A 22645-nucleotide genomic window follows, 5' to 3' on the forward strand; every position below is an offset into this window, starting at 1 on the left:
AGTAGAGAAGAAAATAAAGTTCTACTAGGCCAAAATGCTGTGGGGTTTCTGTGCTTTTTCTTCTGAACCTGGGACAGAGATTGCTGAAATCCAGCTGTCCTCAAGCCCACTGGGATCACAAACACAGCTTTGATAATGTAGGTTTCCTGTTGGCTGCATGTGTCTTTTCCAGAGCCTGTGCAGGGAAGTGTCTCTCTGGCACATTGAGGAGCTTCAGTGAGGAGAGAGCTCGCTGAAGGCATGAGGGAGGAAAATGCTCATAGCAGCAGAGAAGAAACCCTGCTGTTGTTTGGCACTCAGTGGCACGAGGAAGGGGCCACCAGGAAATAATTTTGGGTGGTTTGATGGAGTGATATTTTCCATGGCAACTTGGTTCTTACCTAACAGAGGCCAGCACACACCTTCCCCAGCTCCCCCCCCTCTCACGGGCTACAGGCAGGATGCTGTGGTCACCATTTGTGACTCAGTTACAGCAGGCAGGATTAACCCTCCCCTGCTTTTGAAAAAACAAGTTAACCACATCCTGCCGGGGAAAGAAGGCTTTTCTCCCTCTGGCTGAGATCCTGCTGGCTTCAAGTGAGCCTCTGCACAGGACACAGCACAATGTGCTGCATTCAGCTTGCTCAGGTCAGAGCCTCAGGCCCTGCAGACACCCAGAGAAAACCCGCAGCCCTTGCAGCAGCTGTGTGAAATTTGCATGGCAAATCCAAATCCAGTAAAATGCTCATTTAGTGCATTTCTACCACCATAATATAATTCAGGGAGAGTCGTTCACCAGGACATTTATCCTGATTTTCCAGTGACAGCCAGACCATTTTCTCAAGCACTCCACACCTTTTCCCAGTTTCTCTGGCAGATTTATATTTTGAGCATGCTCCCTTAGGTAAAAACAGTGCAATCAGAAGCACAGGAAGAAAAGGTCAATGATTAAGTGCTGTTATAATGCCTTGGTCATTAAGTCAGAATGAAGTCTGGGACCAGGGTTGGATCCAGCCACACCTCCTCGGAGAAGGAGTTTAGAAAGCAGGGGTGACCTTTCTGTACCTCATGACTGAATGGGAGGGATTTCCTTTTGCAGCTCGAGCCTTTCTTGCCCCCAGCCTCCACACCAATCCTTCCAAATTAATTCTAATCCGATGTTCCTGTCCCTGTTTCATCCGTGTACCAGAGCTGCAGTGTGTGTCACATCCTGTGCCACGCTTTGGTACATTTGTATTAAAGCTGCTTCTGCTGACACCTCTGACAGTGGGTGTTTCATTGACCTAAAGCCCTCATTTCAGGCCAGGGTCCCAGAATGGCCCCACTAAGCAGTGGCTTTTCATTTGGCATTTGCCATGCAGAACATGGAGCTTAAGAAAACAGGAGGAGAGCATTGTTTCCAGTCCAATAGCAGGATTGTGTTAGTGTGGTCAATTCCATAGAAGAGGACAGAATCGGCAAGTTTACCCAGGTGAAACCAGCTGAGGAGTGTTTTGCAGAGATTCGGAGCACCACATTTAAATAACCTCTGTTAACCAACATATATTCGCCTGCGGAATTATCGCGACGTCTGAGAAACCATGGTGAGGTGACAAACAACAGCCACAGACGGCGAACCGGGGAGTCACGATGTGCCCCCAGCAGTCAAGCGTGGCCTCAGCAGTGCCGAGGAGAGAGGAGCCCTCACCTCCCTCAGCTGCTGGCAGCATTTTGCCTAAGGCAGCCCCGGATCCCGGCGCCCTTCTGCGCTACGAGGGCGAATTTCCGTGCGCGCCGCCCACGGAGCGCTCGGGTCCCTTTGGCAGAAGGCGCTCTCCAAGCGCGCAGCGCCGCTTTGTGTCCGCGGCCCGGCCGTGGCCGGCGCTGCTCCTGCCCGGGGCAGGGCCCGGGGCCCGGGGCGGGTGTGTCGGGGGCGGGCAGAGGCGCCGGCGCTGCCCCGGCCAGGCGGGGCCGGGCGGGAGCGGCCCGAGCGCGGCTCCGCTCGGCTCCTGTGCGGCTGCCGCGGAGCCCGGGCCGGGCACGATGGCGGCCGGGCTGGGGCCGGGGCTGCTGGCCTTGGCCTTGGCCTTGTGGCCGGCAGGTGAGAGCCGGGCGGGGAGGGCAGCGAGCGGGGCGGGGGAAGGAGGGACAGGGACAGGCATGGGACGGGGGGGGACAGGGACAGGGATGGGACAGCGACGGGGACGGGACAGCGACAGGGACAGGAACTGTCAAGGGAAGGCGCAAGGACAGGGGCTTGGGAAGCTGGTGCAGCAGGAACAGGGACAGAGCAAGGGACAGGGGCAGGCTCTGCCCGCGGGTTCGGCCGCAATACCTGAGGCAGGTGCGGCCCAGCCCCGGGAGGGCTCGCAGGGCAGCACCCCGGGCCCGGGTGTTTTCGCCGCAGAAGCGAGGTGCCTGCTGTGGCCGTGCCGGGCCGGGGGCACCGGGAGGGCCGAGGAACAACCTCGGGCTCTGGGTGCACCGCGCACGGTGCCCGTGCTCTCCCTCCGCAGGGCCGGGGGCACCGGGACCCCGGGACAGCGCCCTCGGTCCGGGGTCGCGCCCTGCCCGATTCCTGCGCTCTCCCTCCGCAGGGCTCTGGGCACAGTTGAGGCTGCAGGAGGCCGGCGGAGGGCTGCGAGCGCCCGGCGACTCCGTGACCCTCTCCTGCCGCGGGTCCGGATTCACCTTCCAGGATTATTGGATTTACTGGTACCGTCAGGCACCCGGGGGCCGGCTGGAGTGGGTGTCCTTTATCAGCTACCAGCAAGGCAATATAATGGAGTACGGGCCAGCATTGAAGGGTCGGGCCACGATCTCCCGGGACAATTCCCGGTCCGAGGCTTCTCTCTCATTGTGGTCCCTGCAAGCTCAGGACTCTGCCCGGTACTTCTGTGCCATCACACGGGGACAGGAAACCCAGCTGAGCTTTAACACAAACCTTCTGGGGTCTGCCTCAGCACCCACAAAATTTGGAGATGGTGAATTCCAAAGTGGTTCAGGGCTTTTCCTAAGATATCAGGGACTACCCCCGTGCAGCACACATCATCCTGGCCTTTCATCAAGAGCTCCTTTCCCAACACTGAGGCTTTCCTTCTCCTGAGTCCCAGTTGCAATGTCCTATTCTGTACTGGAGGTTCAAAGGTTTTCTGTCACCCAATCAGCCTGGTGACTGCCTGGCTCCAGTCCCACTCTGCCTTCCTTGGTCCCCTTCTTAAGTGGAACACACAAAGCACCTGGGTTCTGGCAACACCTGTGCCTGCTTCCTTTGACCCTTTTGGGGACCATCTCCATGCAGCACTAAGAGCAAACCAGTGATGCAAAGGGCTGATTTTCTTTCAGGTGCATTTCAAGGTTATGAGATACAAGGATGAAGCTCTGTAATGTGGTGGTCAGCAGGGAACTCTGGGGCCCTCTGTTGCACTCACAGCCTCAAAGCCTCCTGTATTTACATGGCCTGGTGTCAGCAGTGTCCTGGTGAACCCCTGCAGTGCCTGCTGCAGTGCCAGGGCCGTGGAGGCTCCTACAGCCACACAGCCCCTATTGCCCACAGGAGGTTTTCCTGCTGGGCTGACCAGAGCTCTGGGGCACTGAGCATCAGTGGGCTGGAGCTGGGGAACAGTGCACTCTACTAACAATGCACCTTGGAGGGACCAGAGAGACACTTGGGGTGTGCCTGAGCTCCATCAGCTTCCTCCCCTCCTGCATGTTCACGTGGGTCCCAGCCCATGCAAGGGGAGAGTCAGTGAGTGGGCTGTGCATGGGGTCAGGGAAATGGGGTCTCACTGGTCCTGGAGGCCCTTGGGGAAGAGGAGTGGAAGGCAGGGGAGAGAGAAAAGAGGTCTTTTTCCATTTAAATGGATCTGCAACCATTTTCAAGTCCTACTGCTACATCCTTTTCAGGGCTGAACAAAAGTTGCCGCCTGTTTCCAAAGACACTGTCCAAATGTCTCTGACAGGCTTGGGGCCTTGACCACCTCCCTAGGTTGCCTTTGTCAGTGTTTCACTATTCTCTTGGTAAAGAAATGCTTGCTAATATCCAGCCTAAACCTTCTCTGGGGCAGCTTTTGACCAGTGCCAGAGCACCTATCACTGTGTACCAGGGAGAACATCCCTTTCCCCTTCCCCTCCTAAAGAGGCTGAGAGAAGATTGAGGCCCTCAGCCTCCTATTTCCAGAGTAGACAAATCCTCCCTGGCCGTGCACCCAACTGCTTCTTTTCCCAGCCTCAAGCCCCCACTCTCAGGGGGCTTCTCTACCCTCTCCATCTCCATTTTCCCCCCTATCCTAACGATCCCCATCACAAGGCACCATGTCCAAGTACCTATGGAAAGAGGGAGGAGGGTGAGGATGCAGATAGTCTGTGGAGTGGGCAATGCACCCCAGAAGCGTGGTGGCAGTCAGGACAATGACACTCAGGGCTCAGAGTTGTCCCATTTGGTGGTCACAGCGGGAGCCCTGTGTACATGCTGAGGAGGAGGAGGACACAGGTCAGGGAGGGTGCTGGCTCAGCTGAGCAGCCTGGCCCCTGCAGAGTCCTGGGTTGCCTTTGCTGATGGGCAGGGGTCTGGGAGGGCTTTGACAGGAAGAGGCAGCTGGAGAAATTTCAACTTTGGTTCTTTGCACTGACTGCAGTTTTTCACAAACTCCTTTAGTGTGGGTCTGTAGTTCACAGTGCAGTCCTTCAGGAATAGACAGCTTCGGTGTGGCTACCTGCAGGTCATCCCAGAAAAGCTGCTCTGACATGAACTACTTATTCCATGAGAGTGCAGTTCCTTTCAGGAGCCAGCTCCAATATGAGCTCTGCATGGAGTCTGAGATCTGCTCAGGACATATTCAGTTACTTCTGTCTGGGGAAGCCCATGGACTGTAGGGTCAATATCTGCTCCACCATCACTTGACATCTCCTGCATCACTCTGACCTTCTCCGTGGGCAGCAGGGTTGTCTCTGCTCTGGCCTCTGCAGCATCTCCCAGGCCTCCTTCCTCCGGGACACTGAGCATGGCTGTGGGAAGTGGGAATCTTGCTTAGCCACGTTTACGGCATTCTACATTGAGACAGAGGGTCTCTGTGGGTAACAAGGTGCAAGTTGTGCATTCTTCATTCAGTTGTGCTCATGGCACTGACTTCCCTGGGAACCTTCTGGACAAAGTCCTTTGTTATGGATAAGAAAACAGCTCAGTTACATGGACTTCTCAAGGGTACATATTGTGTGCTTCATTCTCTCCCCCTGTACTCTGTAAAATAGAACTCCTGAAGGCTGATCTGCTGCTGAGGCCTGAGGTGAATAAAGCATTCAGGACCTTAGCCCTGTCCCATGTCCTGTGTTGTTGTAATGCACATTTATGATTTTGTGTTGCACTGAGGATGGTTTGTTCTGTTTCCCCTCTCGGTTTATAGCGTGGTTCTCCCCTTCCCTTAACCCCTCCCTTTTCCCTCTGGCCAGCCCTGAGTGGCTATGAACTGGGGTTCCTCCGCCCCTGACTTGGGGTTGAAAATACCCCACGTTTGCCATGCTCTCTCACTCTTCTCGCTGGAACCCTTCAGGACAATAAACTTGGATTATCCTGGGAAGGAGAGCCTCCTTTAGTCTTTTTGATTAGGTGGCCTTTGTCCATGCTGAATTAAAATCCACTATCTTTCTGACCCCAGCTAGCCGAGGCAGGTCAAATAGACCAGGGGGAATCTGACACTGTGTTTCCTGATCCCCATCCCATTCACCCATGCACCCACATTTTCCCAGTCTCGTTTGTCCCTGCAGCCTCCTGGCATGTTGACTGACTCCTTGCTCACTGGGGAAGAATCCTCTGCAGCTCAGCACTGCTGGGACTGAGGACTGCTGCGTGCCCTGCTGGGCTCCCTGGCCTGCAAGAGACATGGACAGAGGGGAACAAAGGAAGGGCCATGCGGACAAGCATGGGAACAGCTGACATATAAGGAGAGCCTGGGAGATCTGGGTGCAATGAGTACAGACAAGAAATTGCTGGGGGGTAAATGTGTCACACGGGCCCCTTGCAGTCCTCCAGGACAAGCCTTTAGTTTCTGCAAGAGGAAATGCAAGAGCTTCTACTCATCATTTCCCAATGGAATTTCCTCCTCTCTACTTTGCTCAGGATTGCAGCCCATATCAACAAGACGTGGTCAGCAACAGACTTGTCAAGCTCCAGGAAGCAGCCAATAGAGCAGTCAAGTGAGAATGCTTGTTCTTCCCCAAAGACGTGTTTAGCAAAATTACAAAAAAGTATCTTCCATTGGAAATTCTGCTCTAAGGGTCCTTCCATGGCAAGGAACCTAAATAAACTGCAAAGGAAGTTTTCTGCTCTGCCTGACGAAAATTATCTCCTGCAGGGATGGGAATGCACCTGTGAGTGAGTCTTTCACAGGAACACGGAAAGGATGAAATTGAAAAATGCTTCTTTTAAACAAAGGACATGTAAAATTAATGGGGAAAGACTTTTAAACACAGGCTACAGTGATGGGATGAGGAGTAACAGTTTTAAATATAAAGGCAGCAGATTCAGATAAGATACCAAAAGAATGTGTTGCTATTTTATTAAAAAAATAGAGTGATGAAATAGATTGCCCCAAGAATCTTTATCTTCTCCAAGTCTGAAAACATTTAAGATCGGATTAATTGTGTCTGGAGGAATCTATTTCTCTTGGTTTGAAAGACAGGTGCCTGCCAAGGAATGTGGGAACTTCCCTTGGAATGGGGAATACGACTCCCTTCTCTCCAAATTATTAAAATTAGAAATGAAGGAGCCTTCAGACAAAGACATGGGAAAAGGAATAACAGTTCTTTGCTAGGATGTATAACAATTTGTTATAGATGAGTAATGCGATGGTTAGGTCTTGCCGTTAAGGGATGAAAATTATGTGTCTGCTAAGAGAAGTTTTATTGATGCATAGTTACATTTTTATGATTTGCTGTTTAGATGGACACTGTTCTTGCGGTAGCCCCCTTTCTCCTGTCCCTTGTATTGTTGCCCCCAGATGGCCTTAGCAGTCAGGACATGTGAGGGGGGACAGGTACCTGTGCCTCTTGCATGGGGCATCTGGGACGAGGGCAGGCCTGTTACAGCCACAGCTCCTGACCTCCAAGCAAGATGTAAGGAAGTAGTCTCCAGCCATTTTGTAGATGAGGACATTGTAGATGGTCGCATGCTGGTGACGCTGTGACTTTTCCTTCATTCAGCCCTTTGTTGTGTCGGTTAAGATTTCAGAAACCTTTGAAAATTTCAAAGAGAGCGCTGCTTACCAAAAACTCAACCAAACAACATCACTGGCAGCAGCTCCATCAGAAGCAGACCCCAGTCCCAGCCTGCTCTCAGCTGCAGGCACTTTCCCCTCGGGTGCAGTTCCGGGCACAGCCAGCAGGGGCGCTGCTGGCTCCTGGCCGGGCAGGGCGGGTGCGATGATTCCCCCGCGCCTGCAGGGGGCGCTGTGGAGCGAGCTCGGCCGCCTTTTCCCGCTGTTAATGGCGGCTCAGGGGGTGGAAGGGATGGAGAAGGGGCTCCCTTTACAGACCCCAGGGATGGAGAAGGGGCTCCCTTTACAGACCTGAGGGATGGGGAAGGGGCTCCCTTTACAGACCCCAGGGATGGAGAAGGGGCTCCCTTTACAGACCCCGGGGATGGAGAAGGGGCTCCCTTTTTAAATTCTCAGGAGAAGCTGGTCCTGGTGTCCCCCCCGATAGTGAAATGAGCTGTGGCAGGAACCTTGGAGCCACGGCTGGAATGGCAGTGGTGAACACGCCCCCAGGATGGCAAAGAATAGGAAAAGCTCCAGAGATGCAGCAGGACCCTCGGGATGTCAGGCAGAATGGGGGTGTCAAGGTTAATTGTAGCAATAATCTCTGACGCAGTGTCACAAAACAGCAAGGCTGGGCAGTGGCAGCCGGCACCCACAAACAGTCGGGAAACGCTCCCTGCAGAGGGGATGAGGGGTGTGGGTCCCGGGTTTCCCCTGAGGCTCCCTAACTGGCTGATGGTGAGCGTCCCTCCCAGTGAGATCGGATGTAGACGAGGGACCAGTTCAGGCACCGCTCTTAGGAGCAAATGCTCAGCTACGGTAGGAGGAGCAGTGGAGAACAGAACTCCGTGGTGGTAGTGAATCCTCCCTGCAGCAGCAACCCAGCACCAAGACTGTGACCACCTCTCCTCCAATCTTCACAGTGAGTGCCATGGAGGAGCTGAGCCCAGCTCCCTGGGCTTGCCCCCAGCCAAAATCTTGTGGTGTCTCTGCACTTCCCAAGAAAAAGCCCTCCAGCTAAGTCAGTGTCCAACTGCTCCCTCCTCTCCTCCTGGTCATATCTTCTGTCTCTAAAGTATTAGAAGTTGTTATCATCTCTTAGGCAACAAAAAGGAGAAAAGTTCCCTGAGAGGAAGAAAAGAAATAGGAAAAATCCTAACCTCCAACATCTGTTAAACTTGGAAACGTCCCTGATTGTTGCAGGAGGGTTACTCTGAATGACCTTTCAATTTCACTTCCAACTCAAACTACCTCTCTATATTTCTATGCACTGATAAGTCAGATTTCTCCTTGGCCCATATCAGCTGCAGAGATGTGAATTATCCTAAGAATTTTTCAGGGGATCACGGAACGGGTGTATTTTGAAGATGCCTCACCCATACAAAGAGAGCTTCAAAGAAAGATGGTCCCAAACTTTTTAACACGGGCCAGAGCAAAAGGGAACAAGGGTAACAGTTTGACACGAAAAGAAGGTAGGTGCAAAAAAGATAGACAGAAGAAGTTGTTTAAAACCAGGTGTTTAGAGCTTTTTGTCTTTGTCATGCTGTTGGGAAGCATAGCAAGTTTAAATTTTTTACTTTTATAACTTTAGTCATGTTTGTTTGCCTTTGCCCTGGGAGAAGGGAATTGAAGTTTCTTTTCAGGATTTTGTTCCACCAGGTGAGGCCTGATGAACTTAAAACCTCAACAGACTGGAAGCAGCAGAGAAATACTGAAAACATAATCTGAAAAACTGAAAACATCAGCGGCATTAACAGCAATTAATAAACTATCAGCTCAGATCACCCCTGGCATGGTCAGAGACACCTGCGGTAGGAAAGGAGAGATGAAAGAAGCAAAGAATGAGCAACTAATTAGCATCGAACATGAAGAAATTAATATCCAATAGAAACTAAACACTAAGAACTGTATAACCTGGGATCAATGAACATTGAACCAATGAGTTTCTCTGGGTTTTGACTGTATAAGTGTCTGAAAAATCTGGTAAAATTCATGTATCGTGGCATGATTCTGTCTGCACATCAGGGCTTTGTGTGGATGGAATTATTTCTGTTGCACCTCCTGACCAGAACAATATCCTGGCCAAAATAAAATAATGCCTTGAGTCTTTCTCTAACACAAGAACTGTGGTTGCAGGGTTTTTGTATTTCCTGTAGATTTGGAGACAATGTCAAAGGTTGAACAGACTGAAAGCATCACATCAGCACATTTCACAGCTTTCCTGCAGGACTTAAGCAACAAGAAAGAGAAAACAATTAGACACACTCAAGGGAACAGCAGATGAACATGCCCCTGTCACCAATGGGAAATCATAGCATTGCTGTAAACCCAGAGGTTAAAAATGAGAAACACACCTGTGTCCTTGGGAACAGCAACAATGCAAACAGGAGGAAATCATGCTGTTTGCTTTGTGTCCTGGAACTGAACCTGTAAATAAGGAAAATAGAGCTCCACAATTCCAGGCTACCATTAATCAAAATTATTGAGATCAAATCAAATTAAAAGCCAACTTCAGTCAACTATAACAATGATAAACAGAGTCAATTAAAGCCCCATCATATGAACAAAAATAAATTCTGAACAATTCTTAAACCAGGACTGATTTTTCCTTTGGCATGCATATAGGCTTTGAGGAGAGAAATTCTTGAAGGTCTAGAAAGACTTATTATATATAGTATGAAGATAACTCAAAAATGTATAGGCTTGAGAGATGCTCCCCAGAAAATCTTTAAAGTATTTAACTCTCTTGTTGAGTGTTAACAGAGAAACCAGTAATTTGATCTTTTATGTGAGACACCTCTAACAGAAATACTCCTTTCAAAGCGTAAGGGCAATATTTTAGTGAGATTAACACTAACTGCCCACTCTGCCAAAACCAGCAAGGATGATAATGTTATTTTTAATGTAGGGAATCCTCTGGAACACTGCTAGAAGTTCAGAAGTTGAGCAGTGTAGAGGGACAGAAAAACAAAAGGAGCTCCTCAAAGACATCAAAGAGGAGACATCACCTGGCACTGAGAAAAACCCCAGATGTTTTTGTTGAAGTGTCTAGCACAGTGTGAACTACGTACACAGTGACTGAAAACAACTGAACCACTGCACACAAACTGTCTCCCTGCCTTCTTTTGAAGGGGGAAACATGGTGGCCCTACCTCGTCTGGCTTTTGTCAGACAACTCTGTGCACATACACCAACTTCTTTCCACAGAATTATTCAAATAGCAGAAAAACCTTCTTATTTCTCCAGGACCAATTTCTTCAAAATTCACCCTGAGATCTTGTCTCTTGAAAACAGATCATTTTAGACATTTGATCACCAGCTCTAATTGAACACAAGTGGGCAGGAACCTTCTGTATTTACATGTTTCCATTTTAGCCCAGCATTATGTTCTTCTCTTTGTCTCAGAGCACAAAGGAGGCTTTTGTTAAAAACAAAGATCCTTTTAACTTCAGTACCAAGAGTGGCTGGGAAGAGATGCATGAAGAACAGGACCTGGAGACCAGAAATGGCACTTCCCAGTAGGAATCTCTCAGCTATAGACATCAGAACAAGGGCTGAAGAAGCACTTATGGTTGCTTTGTTTTCACCCTTTATGAGTTTATTCAGGAGCCCTTTGTTCATCATTTTGGTCATCAGACACAATGCTTGACTTACTGCCTCGCCTATTTCCTACCATTCCTCTCATGTTTTCTACTCATATTTCTGTCTCAGGGATGGCTTAAATACCCTATCTCTTTTGGTTTTGTTTTTATTATTAGTCTGGGATGGTCACTGCCACCCCCAGCTCCAGGAGTATCGTGATGGGTGAGGGGCAGCAGGGATGCCGTGAGGGCTGTGGGCCAGGGGCTGCTGCTTCCTTCTGGTGGGGGTGTTCACCTCCGGAGCCACAGGGCAAGGGCATCTGACTGGAGATACTGTTGCCCTGTGGGTTTGCTTGTTTTTGTTTTTTTTATTTCCTTCAGACTGTGACCAAGACTTGCCAGCTTTCTTCTCTGCTTCTCTGTCATTTGGGAGCCCAGAGCCAGTGCGTGCCACGCCAGGAGCCGGGAGCCAGCAGGACACATACCCTGGGTATGCTCACTATCTGCCATTCCAGCCTGCTGCTCCAAGGTTCTTGCTACAGCTCATTTCACCATCGGGAGGGGCACTGGGACTGGCTGCCCCTGTACTTTTATAAAGGGAGCCCCTTTACCATCCCCGGGTTCTGTAAAGGGAGCCCCTTGTCCATCCCTCAGGTCTGTAAAGCCAGGCCCTTCTCCATCCCTGGGGTCTGTAAAGGGAGCCCCTTCCCCATCCCTCAGGTCTGTAAAGGGAGCCCCTTCTCCATCCCTGGGGTCTGTAAAGGGAGCCCCTTCTCCATCCCTTCCACCCCCTGAGCCGCCATTAACAGCGGGAAAAGGCGGCTGAGCTCGCTCCACAGCGCCCCCTGCAGGCGCGGGGGAATCATCGCACCCGCCCTGCCCGGCCGGGAGCCAGCAGCGCCCCTGCTGGCTGTGCCCGGAACTGCACCCGAGGGGAAAGTGCCTGCAGCCGAGAGCAGGCTGGGACTGGGGTCTGCTTCTGATGGAGCTGCTGCTGTTGGTTGTTTGTTTGCCTTGTTATACACACACATACTGGTAAGGAACTGCCGTTCCTTTTCCCATATCTTTGCCTGCAATACCCTTAATTTCAAAATTATAATAATTTGGAGGGAAAGGGGTCATATTTTCTTTTTCAAGGGAGGTTCCCACCTTCCTTGGCCAACCCACATGTGTCCGCCTAGGACTGTCACCACCCCCTGTGTGAGGCAGCTCAGGCAGCAGCTGGAGCAACCACAAACTCACGGAGTATATTTATTTTGTTGACCTTGCTCGCCTGGGGGAATCCCTGAGCAACAGCCAGACAGAGGCAGAGAGAGACACTGGCATCTAAACGGGCTCCATGCTAGAGGATCCCTGGATGCAGCTCATCCCAGGCTAGCAAATGTATTTCCCAGCTTGAACGTCAGTTGGGCAGATTATGGTCCTCCTGAGTCTTCCCCTTTTAGTTCATTCCTCCCAACAGCCCAAGAGCCAGCCTGCTACATCCAAGGACTCTCAACACATTATCACTAATGGCCACAAGAAGGGGAAATAGGCTGCATTGTAAGAAATGCTTTGAAATAACACAAGAAGTACTGATTATTTTCCTGGTTTCTATCCAGATTAACTCCATCAGATTTTCCAGAGATGTCATGCAATCCCCAAGTTCTCATTTACAACTCGACCTTTCTGATATTATTTGAGATCCTTCCTTGAAAGCCACATGGTGTTTCTTCAGGTGGTATGTTGGTGTAAAACCACTGAAGAAGTCATGTGACTGCCTGTATAATCCAAAATTCTGTGTAGTGGAACAGAGACAGTTTCTGCTATGAAATATATCACAGTGTCTGGGGTTTGGGTTTCCACAATGATATAAACAGCATAGGGACCTGTACAAAAACAAATGGAGGGACAAAGGACAAGATATTTTGGAAAAGAAAGGAGAGGGATGAGTGCAATTATTAAGAAGAGAACTAGAACATTCTTTATATATTACCTTTTATTGTGGACACGTAAAAGAGCTCATGAGGATTCTTAAGGTGGAAGAAAGGCAGAAGTTGATAATTCTATTCTCAATCAAGCAAGTTGAAATCATTGATCTATTTAATTAACTTTTTTTCCTTTCTTGTTTTGGAAGTCAATCTACCTCATGGGACTTGCACTCATGGAGAATTAGGACTAACAGTTGACTTCATATCTCCAGTTTTACAACACTTTTGAACACCATGAGGCAAGAGTGAGTTATTGGAATGAGTCTTAGCAGTGTGAGCACAGAGAAGCTTACATTTGGACCGGGGACGACTCTCACAGTTGTGCCAAGTAAGTGACATTTCTTTCTTTCTAAAATGTCATTTAAATTTGGGCAGGAGGTGAAGAAAGGAAGATAATGGTTTGGGTTCACTGTAAGGATTTTCATCTGCGATAATCGCATGAGGGAACTCTCACTCCAGCCAGGCTTTCAAGTCAAATCCTCTGCTTGGATGTGCTCAGAAAGGTTTCCCAGGAACCACTGGGCTGAATCTGCATAGCACCATTATTGCATGATCCCCAAACACCAGCAGGGCACTACTTAGCATGGGATCACTCACTCCCAGTTTGGGCAGCACTCTGGCTCAAATTTGCTGTCAGGTGTCCAATTCTCCAGTGGACTTCCACTGACTGACTTGGGGCTGGACTGCAGAGCTCAGAGAATAGCTCACAGTGCTGAGCAGTGTTGAGACAGATCTGTAACGGCCTGCTTTGAGAAATTCTGGTTTGACATTGGCACCACACTGACAGTGTCCCCAGGGAAGTAATTCCACTGCCCTGGGGACAGAGGAGGAAGGAGGTCAAATAGCCCTGGGCTTAAATTCTCACAAGTGCCTAATATCCAACAGCTCCTGGCATGAAAGACAATTGGCTGCCAAGTTGTGTGGGTTCTGAAAAGACCAGTGTGTGGAGTAGGGATTATAAGAAGCCTTAGTAGTTCCTTTCTTTATTTGGAATTCCATGATGTACCATAAAACAGCATATCACCCCAAGGTTTTTTACAGGAATGTGAATGTTGGGGTGACAGAGGGGTTTTGATGTTGATCTGTGTTGTCCTAAAGATTCAGGTGCACCCCTCAGGAATTGTTGCTGTGCCTTCCAAGGTCTGTATGATTTTAAGGTACTACAAGAAAAAACACATGTTATCTTACACCCAATAATTTTTAGAATAGAGGGCTCCTCCTGTGACTCTAGAAGACTAAAGTGAAGGAGAAGTACAACTCTTTGTCCAAAAAATATTCAGAACATAAACCACACAGCCTTTCCAGAAGCAAGTAGAGGTAGGAATTCATGGCTGGATTGTCACAAAATCCAAATGAGTGGGACTCGGCTGAGGCTTCTGGGCTCAGATAAAACAAATCCTCTGCTCTCTGAACTACAATTGCACCACGTACATTATTTCTTGCTGAAGATCCTGCCCAGGGAGCTATTGCAGAGAAGCAGCTTGTTTGAATTCTGTCTGTTTGGAAAGCCTGGAGAGGAGACCACATGAAAGCCTTTCAAGGTCTTCTCAGAGAACACAGAATGCACATGACTGACAGGCTCTGACCAGCGGTGGTACAACACCTGGGAAGGGAACGTTTGATTTCCCTTGGGTGTCTGGTTGCTGTAGGTGTGGACAAGTGTGCAGTTCTCTAGTAGTTCTGTAGCTGACCCATGAAGCTGTGGCAGAGCACGATTTGGCTTTCACCTCAGTTCCTCAGCAGTGCCATAGGGCTGATGGGGAAGGGCTGTAAAATCAGATCCAACTTCCATCAGTACCTTGGGATGAACAAAATGTTAGACCTGAGGCATCTCCTGACCCAGCTGCAAGGCAGACACCACGCAAAACGAAAAGCCTGAAGCACCTCTCTTTATCCCAGAGACCCCTCAGGGTGCTCCTGTCAAAGCAGACATGTAAATCTTTGTGGATGTGTCTGACAGGATTTCATAAGCTGAGCTCTTTCTGGCCAAGAAGGCTGCTGGAGGACTCCTGTCCAGTTCCATATTCTTACTCTAATTCAAAGTGCTAATCTGAATTAAGTTCTGACCTTGGTTTTTGAGATCACCCTTGATTCTCAATAAATTACCTGATCTAGAGGCAAAGGTATTTTGTTTAAAAAAGTACTCATGGTACCACAATGATTTGTTGGCTACTAAATTATTTTGACACCTATAGTTTTCTTGTAAGACAGCATCTGCGAGTCTAAGCTATTTTCTTCCATTACTCGCACCTCCACTGACAAGCAATAATGACATAAAAGACAGTTAATGAGAATGTTACAACTTAGTCACAGCTGGAGTACATTTCAATTTTCCGTCATTCGGCAATCAAGCAAGCCTGCAACAAAATCAATCCTGTCCAAATCATGTTTTTCTTCACAGAATTTCCAAAATCTTCCATCCCTCAAGTCATTGTGATGAAATCCAAGAACCTGCAAGAAGGTGGTGGCCCTGGGAAAGCAGCTTGTTTGGCAAGGAACTTCGTCACAAAGAGCATCAGCTTGGAGATGCCCTCTAAGGAGGTCGTGTATGAACAGAGCACCTCCATTCTGACATCAGAGGGGTACAATGCAATTAAAGTGGTCAACGTGACAAGAGACACAGTCGTGAACTGCACGGCCAAATTCGACAACAGCGCAATAACAAAGCCAGGTAAAGTTTGGTGACACAGCTGTCACTTATTTCTGGAGCCTGTGGGGCTTTGTGTTCTCCTTCTTGACAGCATTGCCCTGGGCAGCCAGCAGAACTGAGAAAGACATTTCGGACTTCAGCAGGGAGAGATGAAAGATGGTACAAAGCATCAGAAAGAAATGGTTTGAACCATTTAATTACTTGGAGTTAGGTTTTTTTAGGGGAGAAGTGGGTAGACACGATCTATTGGTTCAAAATGTGAATTTCCTTATGACTAAATATTTCAACCTGAGGCAGGACAGGCTGGAACAGCCTCTCTGAATCCTGGAAAAGGTTAAAGACTGTGTGTGCTTTGAGGGTTTTTTTAATTAAGTAAATGCTTGTAATTTGCAGGATTGTTTTTGGAGTCCTCAAGGTGATTGAAATTGTGAAACCAAAACAATGCAACTGCATGGAGAAATTCTCAACTCCAATTATTGTTGGAATTAATGACTGATCAGATGATCAGCCCCAACTTTCCTGAAGTTCCTCATTGGAAATATCCAATGAACATTTCTGTTAATCCTGTGTAAAACGTGGATATAGTTTAAAATGCCTTTTCTTTACCATGCTACAGCAGAGGAGGTTGAAGAACCAGTGGCAGGGGCCAGTAAGAGGGTTTGCAACAGCACAGAGCCCTCAGCACCAGGTGAGTTACCAAACAGGTTGTGAAGTTACATTGCTGTTTGGGGGATAAAGGCATGGACATGGATTTTCTGCAGGGCAGAGGAGGCAGAACACAACACATTCACCAGACACAAGCTGCTGTTCCAAGGCTGCTCCTGCAGTTGCACACAAGCTCCAGGAAGCCAAAAGCGACAGAGACAGACCCCGGGCTCCCCTGCTGTTGCCACGCTCTCCATCTCTGCTCCTTTGCTGCTCTTCCTTTCCCTGAGACTATCATACCCTGTGCATTGTGCCACTTTCTGCCAAGATGACAACATCAAAACCTAGACCATGATCTCTCTGCTCTTTTCTGGTCACTGGGCAGATGCTGAAGGGCAGAGAGTGAACATGCTGTCCATGGCTGTGTTGGGTTTGAGAGTCCTGCTGGCAAAGAGCATCGCCTTCAACACCCTCCTGAGTATCAAGTTGTTCCTTCTCTGAGGTAAGGGAGCTCACAGTTATCAAACACTGGTTCCTAGAACCAATTTCATTAAATGGAGTTTAAACCCCCCTTTGTTCTTCCAGTCATGGGGAATGAAGGCAAGAGGAGCCCGAGGAAGAGCAGGAAAGAACGTGAACCAGCAGCACAAGGGGCTGGAACAAGCAGGGCCAGAGCAGCTGACAGAGACCACCCAGGACACAAGGCAGCACCTTCCCCTGAAGACATTGAACACTGGTCACTCCTGCCTGGCCAGCTGATTTACACTGAAGAGTTTTAAGTGCTTTTGCTGTTTGCTCTCCTCTGAGACCTGACGGGAGTGCATTTATCCTCATCCTCCTGCTAAGCAATGTCCCCATTCTCGTGGCATTTGCACACAAGTGTCCCAGCTGCTTCAATAGCTTTGAGAACTCCAATGCTCTCTCTAGGTACGTGGCCTTTCAAAAGCACCTTTCCCAGGCATGTTGTGGTACTGCCTGTGCAACTGCAGTAGTACTGCTGAGGGAATTCAAGCCCAGCAGTTGCCATTTGGAGCTTTGGCTTTTAGATGGATTTCATAAGTGAGTACCGTAGATGAGAAGAGCTGTGTAGGATGGGAAGTGATGTCATTCAACCCCCTAATGTTCATTTCTTTACAAAGCCTGTATTTCTTCTGCCAGATGTATCGTATGAGCATTTTAGGTTCCTGTAGTAGAGAAGAAAATAAAGTTCTACTAGGCCAAAATGCTGTGGGGTTTCTGTGCTTTTTCTTCTGAACCTGGGACAGAGATTGCTGAAATCCAGCTGTCCTCAAGCCCACTGGGATCACAAACACAGCTTTGATAATGTAGGTTTCCTGTTGGCTGCATGTGTCTTTTCCACAGCCTGTGCAGGGAAGTGTCTCTCTGGCACATTGAGGAGCTTCAGTGAGGAGAGAGCTCGCTGAAGGCATGAGGGAGGAAAATGCTCATAGCAGCAGAGAAGAAACCCTGCTGTTGTTTGGCACTCAGTGGCACGAGGAAGGGGCCACCAGGAAATAATTTTGGGTGGTTTGATGGAGTGATATTTTCCATGGCAACTTGGTTCTTACCTAACAGAGGCCAGCACACACCTTCCCCAGCTCCCCCCCCCTCTCACGGGCTACAGGCAGGATGCTGTGGTCACCATTTGTGACTCAGTTACAGCAGGCAGGATTAACCCTCCCCTGCTTTTGAAAAAACAAGTTAACCACATCCTGCCGGGGAAAGAAGGCTTTTCTCCCTCTGGCTGAGATCCTGCTGGCTTCAAGTGAGCCTCTGCACAGGACACAGCACAATGTGCTGCATTCAGCTTGCTCAGGTCAGAGCCTCAGGCCCTGCAGACACCCAGAGAAGACCCGCAGCCCTTGCAGCAGCTGTGTGAAATTTGCATGGCAAATCCAAATCCAGTAAAATGCTCATTTAGTGCATTTCTACCACCATAATATAATTCAGGGAGAGTCGTTCACCAGGACATTTATCCTGATTTTCCAGTGACAGCCAGACCATTTTCTCAAGCGCTCCACACCTTTTCCCAGTTTCTCTGGCAGATTTATATTTTGAGCATGCTCCCTTAGATAAAAACAGTGCAATCAGAAGCACAGGAAGAAAAGGTCAATGATTATGTGCTGTTATAATGCCTTGGTCATTAAGTCAGAATGAAGTCTGGGACCAGGGTTGGATCCAGCCACACCTCCTCGGAGAAGGAGTTTAGAAAGCAGGGGTGACCTTTCTGTACCTCATGACTCAAAGGAGGGATTTCCTTTTGCAGCTCGAGCCTTTCTTGCCCCCAGCCTCCACACCAATCCTTCCAAATTAATTCTAATCCGATGTTCCTGTCCCTGTTTCATCCGTGTACCAGAGCTGCAGTGTGTGTCACATCCTGTGCCACGCTTTGGTACATTTGTATTAAAGCTGCTTTTGCTGACACCTCTGACAGTGGGTGTTTCATTGACCTAAAGCCCTCATTTCAGGCCAGGGTCCCAGAATGGCCCCACTAAGCAGTGGCTTTTCATTTGGCATTTGCCATGCAGAACATGGAGCTTAAGAAAACAGGAGGAGAGCATTGTTTCCAGTCCAATAGCAGGATTGTGTTAGTGTGGTCAATTCCATAGAAGAGGACAGAATCGGCAAGTTTACCCAGGTGAAACCAGCTGAGGAGTGTTTTGCAGAGATTCGGAGCCCCACATTTAAATAACCTCTGTTAACCAACATATATTTGCATGAGGAATTATCGCGACGTCTGAGAAACCATGGTGAGGTGACAAACAACAGCCACAGACGGCGAACCGGGGAGTCACGATGTGCCCCCAGCAGTCAAGCGTGGCCTCAGCAGTGCCGAGGAGAGAGGAGCCCTCACCTCCCTCAGCTGCTGGCAGCATTTTGCCTAAGGCAGCCCCGGATCCCGGCGCCCTTCTGCGCTACGAGGGCGAATTTCCGTGCGCGCCGCCCACGGAGCGCTCGGGTCCCTTTGGCAGAAGGCGCTCTCCAAGCGCGCAGCGCCGCTTTGTGTCCGCGGCCCGGCCGTGGCCGGCGCTGCTCCTGCCCGGGGCAGGGCCCGGGGCCCGGGGCGGGTGTGTCGGGGGCGGGCAGAGGCGCCGGCGCTGCCCCGGCCAGGCGGGGCCGGGCGGGAGCGGCCCGAGCGCGGCTCCGCTCGGCTCCTGTGCGGCTGCCGCGGAGCCGGGGCCGGGCACGATGGCGGCCGGGCTGGGGCCGGGGCTGCTGGCCTTGGCCTTGGCCTTGTGGCCGGCAGGTGAGAGCCGGGCGGGGAGGGCAGCGAGCGGGGCGGGGGAAGGAGGGACAGGGACAGGTATGGGACGGGGGGGGACAGGGACAGGGACAGGGATGGGACAGCGACGGGGACGGGACAGCGACAGGGACAGGAACTGTCAAGGGAAGGCGCAAGGACAGGGGCTTGGGAAGCTGGTGCAGCAGGAACAGGGACAGAGCAAGGGACAGGGGCAGGCTCTGCCCGCGGGTTCGGCCGCAATACCTGAGGCAGGTGCGGCCCAGCCCCGGGAGGGCTCGCAGGGCAGCACCCCTGGCCCGGGTGTTTTCGCCGCAGAAGCGAGGTGCCTGCTGTGGCCGTGCCGGGCCGGGGGCACCGGGAGGGCCGAGGAACAACCTCGGGCTCTGGGTGCACCGCGCACGGTGCCCGTGCTCTCCCTCCGCAGGGCCGGGGGCACCGGGACCCCGGGACAGCGCCCTCGGTCCGGGGTCGCGCCCTGCCCGATTCCTGCGCTCTCCCTCCGCAGGGCTCTGGGCACAGTTGAGGCTGCAGGAGGCCGGCGGAGGGCTGCGAGCGCCCGGGGACTCCGTGACCCTCTCCTGCCGCGGGTCCGGATTCACCTTCCAGGATTATTTGATTTACTGGTACCGTCAGGCACCCGGGGGCCGGCTGGAGTGGGTGTCCTTTATCAGCTCCCCCAGTGGCTCTAGAAAGGACTATGGGGCAGCAGTGAAGGGTCGAGCCACGATCTCTCGGGACAATTCCCGTTCTGAGGCTTCTCTCTCATTGCGGTCCCTGCAAGCTCAGGACTCTGCCCGGTACTTCTGTGCCATCACACGGGGACAGGAAACCCAGCTGAGCTTTAACACAAACCTTCTCGGGTCTGCCTCAGCACCCACAAAATTTGGAGATGGTGAATTCCAAAGTGGTTCAGGGCTTTTCCTAAGATATCAGGGACTACCCCCGTGCAGCACACATCATCCTGGCCTTTCATCAAGAGCTCCTTTCCCAACACTGAGGCTTTCCTTCTCCTGAGTCCCAGTTGCAATGTCCTATTCTGTACTGGAGGTTCAAAGGTTTTCTGTCACCCAATCAGCCTGGTGACTGCCTGGCTCCAGTCCCACTCTGCCTTCCTTGGTCCCCTTCTTAAGTGGAACACACAAAGCACCTGGGTTCTGGCAACACCTGTGCCTGCTTCCTTTGACCATTTTGGGGACCATCTCCATGCAGCACTAAGAGCAAACCAGTGATGCAAAGGGCTGATTTTCTTTCAGGTGCATTTCAAGGTGATGAGTTGCACGGATGCAGCTCTGTAATGTGGTGGTCAGCAGGGAACTCTGGGGCCCTCTGTTGCACTCACAGCCTCAAAGCCTCCTGTATTTACATGGCCTGGTGTCAGCAGTGTCCTGGTGAACCCCTGCAGTGCCTGCTGCAGTGCCAGGGCCGTGGAGGCTCCTACAGCCACACAGCCCCTATTGCCCACAGGAGGTTTTCCTGCTGGGCTGACCAGAGCTCTGGGGCACTGAGCATCAGTGGGCTGGAGCTGGGGAACAGTGCACTCTACTAACAATGCACCTTGGAGGGACCAGAGAGACACTTGGGGTGTGCCTGAGCTCCATCAGCTTCCTCCCCTCCTGCATGTTCACGTGGGTCCCAGCCCATGCAAGGGGAGAGTCAGTGAGTGGGCTGTGCATGGGGTCAGGGAAATGGGGTCTCACTGGTCCTGGAGGCCCTTGGGGAAGAGGAGTGGAAGGCAGGGGAGAGAGAAAAGAGGTCTTTTTCCATTTAAATGGATCTGCAACCATTTCCAAGTCAAACTGCTAAATCCTTTTGAGAGCTGAACAAAAGTTGCCGCCTGTTTCCAAAGACACTGTCCAAATGTCTCTGACAGGCTTGGGGCCTTGACCACCTCCCTAGGTTGCCTTTGTCAATGTTTCACTATTCTCTTGGTAAATAAATGCTTGCTAATATCCAGTCTAAACATTCTCTGGGGCTGGTTTTGACCAGTGTCACAGCACCTACCACTGTGTACCAGGGAGAACATCCCTTTCCCCTTCCCCTCCTAAAGAGGCTGGGAGAAGATTGAGGCCCTCAGCCTCCTATTTCCAGAGTAGACAAATCCTCCCTGGCCGTGCACCCAACTGCTTCTTTTCCCAGCCTCAAGCCCCCATTCTCAGGGGGCTTCTCTACCCTCTCCATATCCATTTTTCCCCCCTATCCTAACGATCCCCATCACAAGGCACCATGTCCAAGTACCTATGGAAAGAGGGAGGAGGGTGAGGATGCAGATAGTCTGTGGAGTGGGCAATGCACCCCAGAAGCGTGGTGGCAGTCAGGACAATGACACTCAGGGCTCAGAGTTGTCCCATTTGGTGGTCACATGGAGAGCCCTGGGTTCCTGCTGAGGAGGAGGAGGACACAGGTCAGGGAGGGTGCTGGCTCAGCTGAGCAGCCTGGCCCCTGCAGAGTCTGGGTTGCCTTTGCTGATGGGCAGGGGTCTGGGAGGGCTTTGACAGGAGGAGGCAGATGGAGAAATGTCATCACTGGGGAGGGAGCAGGGTGAGGAACACTTTGGCTTAGGGGTGCCCTAGCCGAGTCGAGCTGGGATCCAGGGGTGTCCCATGGGGGAGGAGCAGCTGAGCAGAGCCAGGGCTGGGGGCCAGGGGAAGGAGAAGCTGAAAGCTGGCCCAGTCAGCTCCAAAGTCCCAGCAGCAGCCTGCAAGACTTCCTGAGAGAAAGGCCAGGGCTGGCCCCTGAGAAACACGTTCCCTTTAGCCCACCACAGCATTTCCAGCCCAACAAACAGTCTGTTCGTGCACCATGCAGAATGAGAGACAGGCAGGAGAGCAGCAAGTGGCTCAAGTTCTGCACCTCCTCTCTGCCCCACCTCTCCCCCTCAGTGTTGTCACAGGCAGAGGGAGGGACCAGGAGGGACTGGCCCTGAGAGCAGTGCCAGAGGCACAGGCAGGGCAGGTGTGGGCAGAGCTGCTGTGCAGGCAGAGAGAAGGTGGAGAGAGGTGAGACAGAGCGGGCCTGGCCATGTGGAGTGCCCTGTGCGTGGGCTTGTTGCCCATTGTAGGTAAGTGCAGGGAAGGGCTGCTGGCCCCAGGAGCTGAGCGTGGCCCTGTGCTCTGCACGGCTCTGGGGAGCTGTGCTGAGCGCTTGCAGCCACACCTGTTCCCTGGCTCCAGCTGCCCAGCCCTGCCTGTGGAGCACGCTGAGAGCAGCCCTGCTCCTCTTCTGCCTGTCAGCTCGTCACCTCCATCCAAGCTGCCTCTTCTGCAGCCTGGGCACACGCAGGGCACCTCCCTGGGGCACTCGGATCCTGGGGCCCAGCGCTTTGTCCTGGCACTGGGCACTCTGCT

At 51.2% G+C, this 22645-nt stretch overlaps 1 protein-coding gene and 2 gene segments (V, D, J or C); all 3 read left to right on the plus strand.

The window, feature by feature from the left end:
* LOC134053406 (M1-specific T cell receptor alpha chain-like) overlaps positions 1–22645 on the plus strand; it is a 171607-nt gene that overhangs the window by 30065 nt on the left and 118897 nt on the right. The window lies entirely within an intron of this gene.
* On the plus strand, positions 2002–3093 carry LOC134053408 (Ig heavy chain V region 6.96-like). The segment is given in 2 exon segments: positions 2002–2059; positions 2556–3093. Coding segments are annotated over 2 exon segments (567 nt in total).
* LOC134053410 (T cell receptor delta constant-like) lies at positions 12997–17231 on the plus strand. The segment is given in 5 exon segments: positions 12997–13090; positions 15164–15433; positions 16029–16100; positions 16443–16559; positions 16643–17231. Coding segments are annotated over 4 exon segments (552 nt in total).

Source organism: Cinclus cinclus, chromosome 24 (genome assembly GCF_963662255.1).
Source record: "Cinclus cinclus chromosome 24, bCinCin1.1, whole genome shotgun sequence".
In the NCBI taxonomy this organism is placed as follows: Eukaryota; Metazoa; Chordata; class Aves; order Passeriformes; family Cinclidae; genus Cinclus; species Cinclus cinclus.